We start from the raw sequence: 14175 nt of genomic DNA, 5'->3' as shown, positions 1-14175 counted from the left end.
TTTCTTTTAATAAAAGAAAATACAACAAGATTAAAGACGCCGATTGAGTAATTTTTAGGTGATCATCAACGGAAGTCATCAACCTTACTTTATACACACCCAAGCTCATTAGTGTAAATGACAATTAATTGTTTTGTAAACATTTTAAATACTTTTTCATGAACATAAACAATGTATCACTCATTATTTATAAAAATTCTATATAAGATAATCTTAGGTAAACACTCGTGGAAACAGCATAATGTCATAAATCAATACAGTGGTCAGTTACTGGAAATTTAATTACACGTGTATTGTCAGATTAACTCTTCAATCCATTTAAATGCTGGAGGTCATGTTTTGACATATGTGTATTAGTTCGAGATAAATAATGAATTTTGAATGGTTTTGTTAACCTTGGGATTGTAAATTTAGTTTGACTCAACCGAAATTTCGACACATCCAATTTCGACTCATCAGGAGTCGAATTACATACGTTTATATGGAACAAAGTTTGGGACCACGTGAAAACTTCGACTCATCCGAAATTTGAGTCAACCGAGTTCGAGACAACGAGAGTTAACTGTACATACATATGTATTGTTCATCTAAAAGGCACTTTAATAATAGGATAACCACCTAAAGAAACAATCTTATAGACCTGCATCCATTTACACAATATTTAACTGAAACCCACAATTGGAAATTCAATTTGCCTTCACTTGGTCCTGTTTATGTCTTTATGGAACATCCCCTAATCCAACCTGATAATCTAGAGTTCTAAAGAAAAGAATATGGTATTCATACATGAAAGGTTTCCAAGATATATACAACAAATATTTATAGAAATTACATATTTTATTATTCTGTCTTAATTTATTCCAATTAAAGTATCAAATTTTCTTTATTTTAAGGCTTTGGCACTTTCTGTACTTTCACCCATTGATATTAGATTACAAGGTCCTGAAAAATAGAGTATACACATAGTTGGTTCACAGTTCTCATTGTATATAAATTTCCTTGTAGATATTCCAATATGAACTTTAGGACAGTGTTACCACAACAAGTAAGGCATTTGTATGACACAGGAGATGGTACTTACAGTGATGAAATCATAGAGGTGCCTGCTAAACGACCAAGAAATGGTGAGAAATTATTCAATCAATTTGATCCATTTTAGAAAAGATATTAGATATAAGAAGATGTAGTGTAAGTGCTAATCAGACAATTTTCCGTCCAAGTCACAATTTGTAAAAGAAAAACCATTATAAGTCAATGAACAGTCTTTAACAGGGAGCCTTCAACTCAGAGCCTTGGCTCACACTGAACAGTAAAGTGTAAAGTATTTTGGATATGAAAATGTCAACCAGAAATATTTAGTCCCATAACTGTATTTTAACAAAACACAATCTCCCGATAAATTCGTTTTCCTGAAAAAATAATGTCTCAAGACGCTGAAGACAAAATAAATGGTGCATCCTTTTGTGACAGATAAAATCAACATTGAAATCTATTAAAAAGATTTTAATGCCCCCCACCTACGATAGTAGAGGGGCATTATGTTTTCTGGTCTGCGCGTCCGTTCGTCCGTCCGTTCATCCGTCCGTCTGTTCGTTCGTCCATCTGTTACACTTCAGGTTAAAGTTTTTGGTCATGGTAGTTTATGATGAAGTTGAAGTCCAATCAACTTGAAACTTAGCATACATGTTCCCTTTGATAAGATCATTCTAATTTTAATGCCAAATTAAGTAATTTATTCCAATTTCACGGTCCAGTAAACATAGAAAATGATAGTGCGAGTGGGGCATCCATGTACTGTGGACACATTCTTGTTTTCACATTGATAAATTGTTTTATGTTTTAGATGAGTATATTGACAGTTATTCATTGTTACGCTGGTCTCAGAGAGTATTGAACAACAGTGTGTCGTACAGAAATGTACACATCATCGATCTGACGGCATCCTGGAGAAGTGGACTGGCTCTTTGTGCTCTTATACATTACTTTAAACCTGATCTCATGTAAGTTATACATTACTTTAAACCTGATCTCATGTAAGTTAAATAAAAATGGCACATGGGTTAATGCATTTGCAACACAAACTACATAAAAAGACACCCTGATTGAAGTAAAATCCTGTACTCATGTTTTATTACAAGTATCTGAAAACACTCTATTTTACCTTCTGTTCTGGTAATTCTAATACATCAGCCAATCAAATTTTAACCTCCAAATTTTTGTGGAAATGAAAAGAAATGTTTAGACGACACCAAACCAACAATCACATATGATAAACAAATATTTCTATGTTAATGAGATACACATTTCTGAGCAATGGTATTGTATACAAACCTGTTATGTGTGTTTGTTATGGATAGAACAGTAACCAAAATTTTTTCTCATAATGATTAAAGTATTGACTAAATTATTTTTCGAATCGATTGATAAAATATTAGTCATTCCTTGTTATAACTCTAAATTCAGATTTTAAAGAGTAAATCATGAATAAAGAGATAATGACATCATGGTAAATTGAAACAAGTATGTCTTAGTATGTGCTGAGCATAGACAAAAAAAATCAGCCAATCGGAAGATGTGTAACATCCAAAATTTAATATCAGAAATATATTTTCAGAGATTTCCAATCATTATTATCTAATGAACCAATCCAGAATAACCAGTTAGCATTCAGTGTGGCAGAATCTTCACTTGGTATAAAACCTATGATGACACCCCAGGAGATGGTCAACTGTTCCCTTCCTGACAAACTAACCATGGTCTCTTATCTGTCTCAATTCTATCATAAATTCAAGAAAGAAAGACTTGCAAATGGTAGGTATTGAAAATAGATAGATATAAGAAGAAGTTGTAGTATGATTGCCAATGAGACAACTCTCCATCCAAGTCACAATTTGTAAAAGTAAAAAAAATTTACAAACAAAGCAAGCAAGCCAACCATAGTCTTTTTCCTCCCGCATTAGGAAATTAGCTCTAACAATTTAAAAGTAGTGTTCTGATTTGACAAGATACAAGTAACACTTGACTCAAGTTCATGCAAGTCAAGTTAACAATTATTTATAGAGATAATTGATCAATGTGTACCTCATTTTTGGCAACTCAATGGATTGCCTCTAAAGTCTTCAAACTAAATTAATTTGACTTTAAAATTGTATTTATATATTTGAGTGTGTTTCAAGCTTGTTAAAATCAGGATAATGGTTTTCATAATTTTATGTATTGAAGCTCAATGAAAGATCTAAATGATATATTTTATATTAATTTAGAAAGGTGTATACATTGTTTTTATTTACATTGTTTAATAGTGCATAGAAGATGACAATTGAAAAATAATTATGTTATGCAAATTGATTATATCTATAATTTTTTTTGTATTTTATTTTAGCTGAATCTGCCAGTACTGTGTTGTTGAGAGATGAGCCACAGAAATCCCACAAGTCTCCTCTAAGTAGGCTGTCCATACTACAAAAACTTAGGAATAGCACAAAGTTTCACAGATCAAAAAAGGTATTGTATACAGGGGGTCTCATTGGGGGGTTCTGATGTACACTATGTACGTAAGCAATTCCCAGGTCCCGCTAGACCTCATTTCCCGTTTTCACGACACAATAATTTGACATTCATGTGTCACGCTTACAAAAAAATCGACTATCCCGCGTCACGCTTAGACCCCAATGAGACCCATTATAGACAGGAATTTATATAGAGATTTGTATGATGTGCATAATTCTTAGAATTCAGCTACTGTAAATTTAGAAATTAGTATGTGCATTTATTATTGTGATTTTGCAAATTTAGACATGTAAGAGTAAAATGCGATTTTAATTTTGCGATATTGTGATATATCCTGTTGAAAAATTCAAAATTCGAACTTCAATTATTGCGATTATAACCCCGTGCCAATTTTTTCGCAATAACGAAAACATGGCAATAATTTCTGAATTTACAGTATTCAAAAGGTATAAAGGAAAAGTAGGACTTAGAATGTAATAACCCATGTAAATTTGAGAAGAAAAAAATGAAACATTATTTCATCAGTGCTGAAATAATGCAAAGTTATTTTTTCTATTCAGCTAAAAAAAAATCACTGAAAAAGTATAAAGTGGGTCTCATTGGGGTCTAAGCGTGATGCGGGATTGCCGTTTTTTTGTAAGCGAGACACGTGAAAATCAAATTATTGTGTCGGGAAAACGGGAAATGAGGTCTAGCGGGACCCGGGAAACGACAAAAGAATGAGAATTGCTTACGTACATAGTGTAAGCGGGATACTGGAATCTGATAAAACAGTAATTATATATAAGCGGGATACGGGATCGGAACCCCCCACTGAGACCCCCTTTAAATGCATTATTTTGGTTCAAGTTTATCAATGCTGCATACAAAAGGTGCTAAATTCATTAATTAAAATAGCATAACTTTATGATGCTGTGAATCTAAGATATCATTGTTTGGAAGAAAAATGATACCTGTAAAATATTTTAATTTTCATGCTTTTCTAAGTTGTAAATAGATATTTTGTGAAGTAGATTTTATACTAATTTACTAATACATGTATCTAATTCCCTCTTTCAAATAACTTGACCACCTACAGTACACAGAGTAGTGAGGATTTTCTTAGCTAATAATATGTTCTTTTATTCCAGAGAAAAGATAAAGATGAAGACAAAGTCATTGAATCTTCACTGTCCAAACGAAAACACAAATCACCTGAGGTAAGTGGTCTCCCCTTAATAATTTGTATGACCCTCAAAGCAGACAATTATTAGATGACATTTTCTTGGATTAAGGAAAACTTACATGTTAGTGACATTTAATTTTGTGGTTTTGCCAAAGTCTGTATACTACAAGACTATAAAAAAAGTTGGCATTCGTTGAATATTTAATTTTGTGGTTCAAATGTAAACATGAAATGCTTGAAAATTGGAATCCAACAAATAATAATGAATCCAAAGTAGTATTTTTCCAGAATTTATGAGGGATAAATTGTTTAAGATTATAAAGAATTCTATTTATTTTAAATAACTCTAAAAGCAGACAATTTTTATTTGGACTTATTTTAATAGAAAATAAGAGACACATGATTATGAATGTATTTAATTTATTTTTATATGTTTCTCCAAAAAGTACTTAAAACCACTAATTTAGTAAGTTATAAATAAAAACTTTTTTTTTTGTCAGCATAGTTCTAAATATTTGTACAAAATATGAATAAAAAATTGATATACATATAAATTTGTGATAGAGATACACATATACAAACTGTAAAAGGGGCTGTTACCAAATTGATCATATTGCAGAATGGGAGGCATTCAAGTTAAATATGTGTGGTGGCATTCTATTTTTTAGGTTTTTTGTAAAAAATAAATATTTAAGAAAGATGAAATTCATTTCTTTTTGTACAAAATATAGAAGTAAAATGAAATTCTATTTTCATGGGTGGTTGGGGTCTTCAAAAAGGGCCTTCCATGACCCTGATGCACTTTATAATTCAGGATCAGCTACAAAAAAATCAAGTCATTCTACTTTTCAGCATTTTGAGAAGACTGAAGTAGAGTTAACCAAATTTAACAAACTGCCAATGGAGGAGATTGCCAATAAACTTGACATGAATCAGAAGTTCAAGGACATCAGTAATCAAAATAAGATTGACATTGAAGGCAATGTCAAGGTTAGTGCCATGGCAGAAATATTGGCATCCAAATTCCAGAGTCAAGCAGAGCAAGCAGTAAACCAAACACCGGTCAAGAAACTGGTAAGTTTGTTTTTAGGGATTTAAGGGATTCCAGTCTTTACTTATAAGGAGGAGTATTATAAAGAAAAGTGCTGCTATGAAAAGAAAAACAAAGTCAGAATAACAGGTGACATTTCCAATGCTTAAATAGTATGAATGTAAACAAGGAACCAGATAGCGGTTTTCATGGTTAACAGACAATGTTAATTTCAAAGAAAAGATTGAAAATACAAAAGGGAGTATTAAGAGTCAAAGCAAAACTACTAAAATCATGAAAAAAAAACAAAAAAATGTCTACTAAACACTTCTTTGAAAAACTAAACAATAAGCAACACAAACCTCACCAAAAATCTAGGTGGGATCTAATTTGCTCAGAAAGGGTAAAGTTAGCAGATCCTGGTCTACATGTGGTGTCCATAATGTTGATCGGGGTGTGGTTGTTGAAAAATCTTTAAAAGTTTCCTTAAACTCTCCATGTTGATCATTTTACTTAAGCTCTCATTAAAATGTTTTATGAAATGTATTTACAAATGAAATTTTAAAATTTACTTAAACAGAAGACTCCAGGTGTATTACTAGCAGCAACCCCAGTAAGTGAGACCTGTTTCTTCTGTAAGAAACGTGTGTACCTTATGGAGAGGATGAGTGCTGAGGGTCTATTCTTCCACCGAGGATGTCTCAAGTGTGATTACTGTGACGTGGGATTACGCTTGAATAATTATAGTGCTGATAAACTGCCAAGTGGGGAAGGTAATTACTGTAAATTCAGGAATTATTTTGAAGTTTTTATTATTGCGAAAAAGGCGACATGGTTATAATCCTAAAAATTTAGATTCTCATTTTTATGCCCCACCTACGATAGTAGAGGGGCATTATGTTTTCTGGTCTGTGCCTCCATTCCTCTGTTCGTCCATTCCTCTGTTCGTCCATCCGTTCGTCCGTCTTTCCCGCTTCAGGTTTAAGTTTTTGGTCAAGGTAGTTTTTGATGAAGTTGAAGTCCAATCGACTTCAAACTTGGTACACAGTACACATGTTCCCTATGATATGATCTTTCTAATTTAAATGCCAAATTAGAGATTTTACCCCAATTTCACGGTCCACTGAACATAGAAAATGCAAGTGGGGCATTCGTGTACTGAGGACACATTCTTGTTTTTTTTAAATTACGAATTAAACAGGATTTTTCTAATAATTGCAAAAATTTAAATCGCATTTTAGTGTAAAATGACAAAATCACAATAATAAATGCATTCAATAAATTCTGAAATCACAGTACTCATATGACTTTCCTTATACTTGTAGATGTTATTTAGTTTGTAATGCAATCACAGTCTTATTACTTGTACAAATGTTTTATGAAATGATATTAATTAAGTGTGTAATTTCTGTCTTAAATGATGATTCTTTGACTGAAATATCCTTATAAATTTAAGAGATTAGTGTTATGATTACCAATGAGATAAGTATCCACCAGAGAAATCCACCAACTAATGGGTCCCATATTGCCTTTATCAATAAGGAAAACTTATTCTGTATCATAAGCTATAATAGGCCCTGGTATGACAAATGTGAAAAAATTCAAGACGGAAAAACAACAGCTATAAATGTGCTAAAAACAATATTAAAAAAAACATATATTGCATTCTATAAGGTTGCATTTCTGTAAATATTGACCATGCAATTTCCAAAAGGAACTTCTTTTACGGCTAATACTGTACCACTTTTACTATAAAGTTTTGAAAAAAATCTTATCATAGAATTGAAAGTTCATATGCACCACAATTTTTTTCAAAGGTCAAAATATAGGGCTGTGCCGCATATTTTTAACATTTATATGCCCTGAACTTTTCAGAGTTTAAACTAACACTAATTTTCTTAACTACCCCTACCTCGAATGAAAGGTTCCTACAGATTTCAATGTAAACAGTATGCACATGTTTATGTATTGGTAACATTCGCAAGTTATGTCTCTGTGAGATGGAACACAGAAAGCATAACTGGGAACCAGTATGTAAACAAAATTAATTTTCTATGAATATTCAAGATCTTCCCAAAAGAGGCGTGTTTTGAGAAACAGCTGTATTTTCAAAGTGCAACCTATAACCAACAACAGGCACTGAATGCTAGACACCTCATTTGAGATATGCAAAAAATAAATCTTTAAGGATTAAACAAGTTTATACAAATATTTTTTTTGTGTACTTTATAGCTTGCTGTTTGGTGTGAGCCAAGGCTTTGTGATGAATACCCTACCTTGACCTTTTATGGTTTACTTTTATAAATTGTATCTTGGATGGAGAGTTGTCTCATTGACACTCATACCACATCTTTCTATATCTATGATTGTTTGTGCTTAGCCCTCTTCTACATTGTGATAATGGTGTGATAACACAACTTATGAACAACAGTAAAAATCTGTTTAACAGAAATGGCTTGACTCATTAGAACAGCCACACTTAATAAAAAAACTGAATTATTATACAATAAAACCAATGTCATAAGATCTATGGAAGAAGTCTGTATATAAAGAATATGACTATTTTTCAGTGAAGTTTTTCTGCTTCCGGCATTCCAGGTTAGAAATGAGATTTTCTAAATTCAAAAGAAAACGAGGATACAATGAAGAAGAGGAGCAGATCAAGGTACATAGTTAGAATTTTATGCAGCACTCTACCTACAATAGTAGAGGGGCATTATGTTTTCTGGTCTGTGCATCCATTTGTTTGTTCGTCTGTATGTCTATCCTGCTTCATGTTAAAGTTTTTAATGAAGTTGAAGTCCAATCAACTTAAATCTTAGTACACATGTTCCCTATGATATGATCTTCCTAATATTCATGTTAAATTAGAGTTTTGACTCGAATTTCATGGTCCACTGAACATACAAAATGATAGTGTGAGTGGGGCATCCATGTACATGTACTATGGACACATTCTTATTTCCAGTTAAAAAATGTAATTATTTTCTTTTTTATATTTGTATCAAAATAAAATTTGCTTTCATCGCTATTAAACACAGAAAAAATAGTATGAGGTATCAAACATTCCAAAAGTCAATGCTGTGAATCTACTGACCTAACAAATTATAACAATTACCAAAAACTGTAAATTCAGAAATTATTGCTTGCATTTATTCTGGCGATTTTTCAAGAATTCACAAAGATATGAGATTAATTATTGCGATTACAGGAAAAGCTACATGCAGATGTATGCATCAGATATCAGAATGTGAGTTCTAATTGTTGTGATGCTCTACCAATCGCACTATTCTATTATTCTACCAATTAGTGACCGCCTTCAACAAATTGAAGATTATGTCATAGGACCGGAGGAAACTTACAACAAGACATAGATTTTTCTATGGTGGGGTTGTTGTCTCTTTGACACATTCCCCATTTCCATTCTCAATTTTATTATGTATGATTACAGGAAAATATTCCAAAGGTTGTCCTTGATGCTGGTCCATCACCAAAGCCTGAAAGGAGAACATCTCCCAAAAAAATTCCAAGTAAGTCACTCAATGTGTTTATGATCTAAAATGAATTTGTTTAGATAACAATTTTACGTAATTTGTTAATCATGTTTTCTAACTTTAAAATATCTTCTTATCTGAGAAAAGAAAAAAAATAAAAGAAAAAAAATGAATTTGTTTTTATTGATATTCAGTCCATCAATATCAAGACATACTAAGTACTACTTTAATATTACCATGATAAAAAGTATTTTTTTGTTGCACTGACTAAGTTTTAATGAAATATGTTTCAAAAGGAAAAGACAACAATGAAATTTGTCTATACTCCAATATGAAATGATTCATCCACAGTGTCAGAATACAGAGTTCAGAAATGTGTTAAGAAAGACAGAGATAGGAAGAGTATAGATTGTGATAGGAAAAATAGATAAAAATATTGACATGGTATCTTCAAAAACCAAGAGATACTGCTATTAAGATTAAGTTCAACAAATTTAAAAGGCAACAGCAGGTTATATAAATGCTATGTTCAAATTTCTTAAATCATTAAAGAAGATATATGAAGAATCTCAAGAACTTCAAAATGTGTCTACAAGGAAAGGGTCGCCTACTATACATGCATCAGCTACTTTACAAAATGACACTCCATCAAAATGTCAATTAGGAATTGGTAAAATTACAAATTTGATGATATTTCATTTCTTTTTAAGTGCCATTAACCCTCCATCAAAATGTCAATTAGGAATTGGTAAAATTATAAATTTGATGATATTTTACTTCTTTTTAAGCGCCATTAACCCCTCCGTTATCCCCACCTGATGATGAGCCAAAACCAAAGAAGACACCAGAGCGTATAGAGTTTGAGAACAGTATAGATGGTCTACAGGAGGAGTCTGAGGAGGAGCTTACAGAACACAATCTGAGGGCGTCCATGTCATCCGACGCCTTACTTCTAGACATGGACGATGACCTCAGTGACTCAGATTTAGAGTATGTATAAATGAATACTCTTGTGGCAGAGCTTACTTTTAATCTGTATTCACCTCATGTGGTTTTATTCTGAGTTGAAATTTATGTTATGGACTTGATATTTGATATTGATACTTGAATTGATACAGGATAATTTGGGATTTGTATTTAAAATGTCAAATAATTGTTTAAAAAAGGGGGGACTGGTACTAATAGAAATCTGGTACAAGTAGAAATGTGTTTTTTTATGGAAACACTCTTTGCAAAAGAAAAGTAGGAAAGTGGACTCTTTTGGTCTATGAAATAAATTTAAAGGATGCATGTTAAATTTAAATATGTACTTTATATATAATATATATTATAAAATATAGACAGTAAAATAATTATGCATCAGTCGACTATTCCCAAAATGAGACTTTTCTTTAATAATGATTTTTAAGTCCTAAGATGTACATGTTTTAAAAAAGTTTATTGGCCTTCTAAATCTTCTCTAGAATTTTAGTCTTTGTATTTTAAAGCTAGACATTACAGAAATCTTGGAAAATAGCACTATTTGCATAATGGAAAATTCAACACATGTTTTGGGGGATTTCATTGGTAAAATGTAAAACCATAAATTTAATTGCTCTATTAAACTCAAATAGTTAAACTTGTATTAAAAAGTGTTTAAAACTGAGAAACCATGTATGTACGAAAATAAAGGTTTTCTGAAACTTGGTACCCACTGCAATAAATGAATCCAAAATAGATCAGGTATTAAAATGATATGACCAGTAATAATTTGCATTGTATTTTCAGTGATTTAATAGATTATGAGATGGCTCACACGCTGAGTCAATGGTAGGCTTTGAATGCCAGTGTGTTAAATTAGTTCTTGCTACATTGTACCTGGTTGATATTTGTTGATTTGTGTAGCCTAGATTTCTACCTCACCAACGATCTGCACACGTTGTGTATCCGTAGAAACACTTAAATATGATATTGTTCATTATTTATGTTTGTTCCTGCATATAGATTTTATGTTAAATATTGATCCCTTTAGTTAGTTGGTTTTAGAAACAAGAAAGATGGGTTTCAATTGACACAATTTTATCAAGAGTTACTTCCCTTTTGATGCCTAAATGCACATGTACAATATCTTTATACATCAGCCAAGTTCAACTAGTTATACAGGACATGAAGACTTAAGAAAAATATGGTATTTTTTATTTCTTTTAGCCTTGCACTATAGAGAAATAACTTAAAATCAAATTTATGTCATATAGAAACCCATCTGTAAGAAAAACACACCGTTCAGACATACTTGTAGAAAAAATAGTTTTCGTGTCTTTTAATATAAGTCGTTGTTTCTATATTAAGTTCTCTTTAAGCATGTTTGTTTGTTTGTTTGTTTGTTTGTTTTACTTGGTTTTTTTTCTTGAATGTTCACAGCCTGTATTGTCATATATGTCGAATTTGGTCATAATGAAATATTCATTTATATTGCAATAAATCAGTCAATCAGCTAAATTTACTTCAAGAAAATCATCAGTAAACTTGAAAAAAATGAGAGAAAAAAAGGAAAATTGCAACAAATTTATTTGCAATTTGCATATTTTAGATCAAAAGTATATTCAGTCTTTATATGCAGGCTGTGATATGCAATATCCTTGTATTTTTGTGCAATTTTTAGAAAAAAATTATTTGTTTCAGGAAATACAACAAAAAGAGAAGGTAGAAGTGATCTGTTGTTCTCAGAAAATATAATGAATTTATTTTGATTTACAGCCAGTTTCTAGTTTGAACCTTCTAAACTTGTTTTCAATGTTTTATTAAAGTTGCTACTGATAAAAAAAAATTGACTGAGAACAGCAGAAATGCACAACTGATTTACCTCCATGTGAATCCCTACACACCCTAAGCTCCTCATTAAGTAATGGAGTGAATTTTTATTTTTCAGAATGAGATCATCATTAAAAACTTTACTTATGTTTATGTAAAGTATAAATTATTGCTATCTATCAATTAATTAAATCATTTGTAGCAGGGCTAAATGTAGAAACTAAAATTAAAGGAAAGGGCACAGTACTTCAATACTAATAGTTTTCACCCAAGAGCCTTTCAGCAGATGTTATTGGAAATAATTTAAAAAAAAAAAAAAAGTTTTTCAAATGGAAAAATTGCATAGTCAGTGTGTTTGGATATACGCCTGAGCCGGCTTATGGTTACCCATAGGTACGCAGGTTTGATATTTTATACTGAGGAGGCCTATGGTTACCCATAGGTACCTATGGTTTGATATTTTATACATAACCATAGGCCGCCTCAGGCGTATATCCAAACACACCCAGTATGGATGGTGGACAGGCATCCACAGCTGTTTCAATTCAAAAACTTCAGAAATGTTTAAAGCAATACTTCTGTAATTTTAATATGTTATTTCTAATAACAAACTAAAGGTGAAGTTCAATGAAAAAAGTTAAAAAGTTAAAAATTTGTTTACATGAAATCTACAGGGAGAACACTGACTAACATAATTAATTTATTTCAGTAGCTATATAATTCTTCATAATTTAATATCTGATCATTGCATATATAATAGTATCTAAAATTGCTGTTATTTATTGGAATTCTAAGCACTGAACCTAAAAGTTTAGGATTTAATACCGCTCAGTAAATCATTGCCATTACACACAATTTTACACAATCTTAGATTATAGTTATGTGCCCCTTGCTGCAATTAAGCCCATGTAGCGTTCAACCACCAGTATTACCTATGTCAACAGATTTTTATTTATTTAATAATTCTCTTTTAATTTTGCAATTTATTTTCTTTTGGTGGACAATATGAAACTGTATGTCATAAAGCCATTGTTTGATCTTCCAAATTGTTGCGTTTTTTGTTTTGTTTTCACAGTTAAAGTTCTAAAATTGAATACATAAATTAACCACTTTCTGTCATTAAGTCATTTAATGCACATATTTGCTTTTCTATCATTGCACTACAATTTTAACCTATCTTAGACTGGAATACATTTTGTACATTGAAATTGACTAAATAATATAAAAAGTAACAACTAGACAAATCAGAATGCAGACAACACAATGATTTTTTTTATAAAGTTTGAAAAAAATGGACGAAAAATTGAAAATTTCAGTAGTTATGGTCCTTGTTTGGTTGTTGCATGTGATATAAATGTAAGGGCTATGTGGTACAAAATTCATTACTAACTGAAATGTTTAATATATTAAGAAAAGTTCTAGTATTTTATACAAAGTATCCATTTAAAATGTCTGCCATTAGTTTGTGATTGTTTAAGTTATCAGTTTTTGTATGATTTGTTCCTTGTATACAAAGTTTGGAAATCACATTGAAGCCCTAAGAATATACAGATTGCAGAAAAGATGTTAATTTACTGTTGTCTTGTTTGTATATTATCCATTATAAGCAGAATTTGAATTTTTGTTATTTTTATTGTATTTTTCAGCACATTATAAACATGTTTAAATGTATTTATTATTGAAATCAATTGAAATGAACAAATAGAATGAATTCAAACTATTTTTCAGGCCAAGCGATGATGAAGAATTGAATGAGGTTCTCAATGAGACCGTGGGACACAGTAAAGATCTGACTTTAGAGGAAGCATTACAGGTCGTGGAAACATTGAAAAGAAAGTCACATGAGAATCTATTGGACGCTCTGAAACTTGAAAGTCAGATACAGTATGAAAAGATGAACAAACCACCAGAGGAGGAAGAAGAATCAGATGCTGGTATGTGTAAAGGGTAAAAATGAGGACAGTCAGTCAGTGTTTTCCCTACAAATGCTTTGAAGGATGGTGGGATTGGCTGAATGGATGGTGGGCATGAATTTTGAAGGATGGGGACTTGTATAGAGTAATAAAGAATTTCAAGATTTGAAGGATGGGGGTCTAAATTAATGCATGGGAGTACCACCATGCATAAACCCTCTAGGGAAAACACTGAGTCTAAAGTCAGATAGATGGATAAATATTATCAGATCG

The 14175-nt window shown here is 31.4% G+C and overlaps 1 protein-coding gene across 9 annotated transcripts in view; it reads left to right on the top strand.

The window, feature by feature from the left end:
• Window positions 1–14175, top strand: part of LOC134687317 (F-actin-monooxygenase MICAL3-like) — a 61503-nt gene that overhangs the window by 30055 nt on the left and 17273 nt on the right. For 7 of the 9 annotated variants that reach the window (XM_063547514.1, XM_063547512.1, XM_063547505.1 and 4 more), the window contains exons 9-20: window positions 1006–1124; window positions 1844–2000; window positions 2615–2811; window positions 3383–3504; window positions 4641–4709; window positions 5528–5749; window positions 6286–6478; window positions 8276–8370; window positions 9157–9235; window positions 9988–10189; window positions 10967–11008; window positions 13718–13923. In XM_063547514.1, the coding sequence (XP_063403584.1) occupies window positions 1006–1124; window positions 1844–2000; window positions 2615–2811; window positions 3383–3504; window positions 4641–4709; window positions 5528–5749; window positions 6286–6478; window positions 8276–8370; window positions 9157–9235; window positions 9988–10189; window positions 10967–11008; window positions 13718–13923 (1703 nt within the window). Of the gene's footprint in view, window positions 1–1005; window positions 1125–1843; window positions 2001–2614; window positions 2812–3382; window positions 3505–4640; window positions 4710–5527; window positions 5750–6285; window positions 6479–8275; window positions 8371–9156; window positions 9236–9987; window positions 10190–10966; window positions 11009–12107; window positions 12144–13717; window positions 13924–14175 lie in introns of all 9 variants that reach the window. The other 2 variants (XM_063547509.1, XM_063547510.1) reach the window with 2 other exon arrangements.

Source organism: Mytilus trossulus, chromosome 10 (assembly GCF_036588685.1).
Source record: "Mytilus trossulus isolate FHL-02 chromosome 10, PNRI_Mtr1.1.1.hap1, whole genome shotgun sequence".
In the NCBI taxonomy this organism is placed as follows: domain Eukaryota; kingdom Metazoa; phylum Mollusca; class Bivalvia; order Mytilida; family Mytilidae; genus Mytilus; species Mytilus trossulus.
The sequence above is the reverse complement of the archived record's forward strand: the minus strand, read 5'-3'. Positions and strand labels throughout refer to the sequence as shown.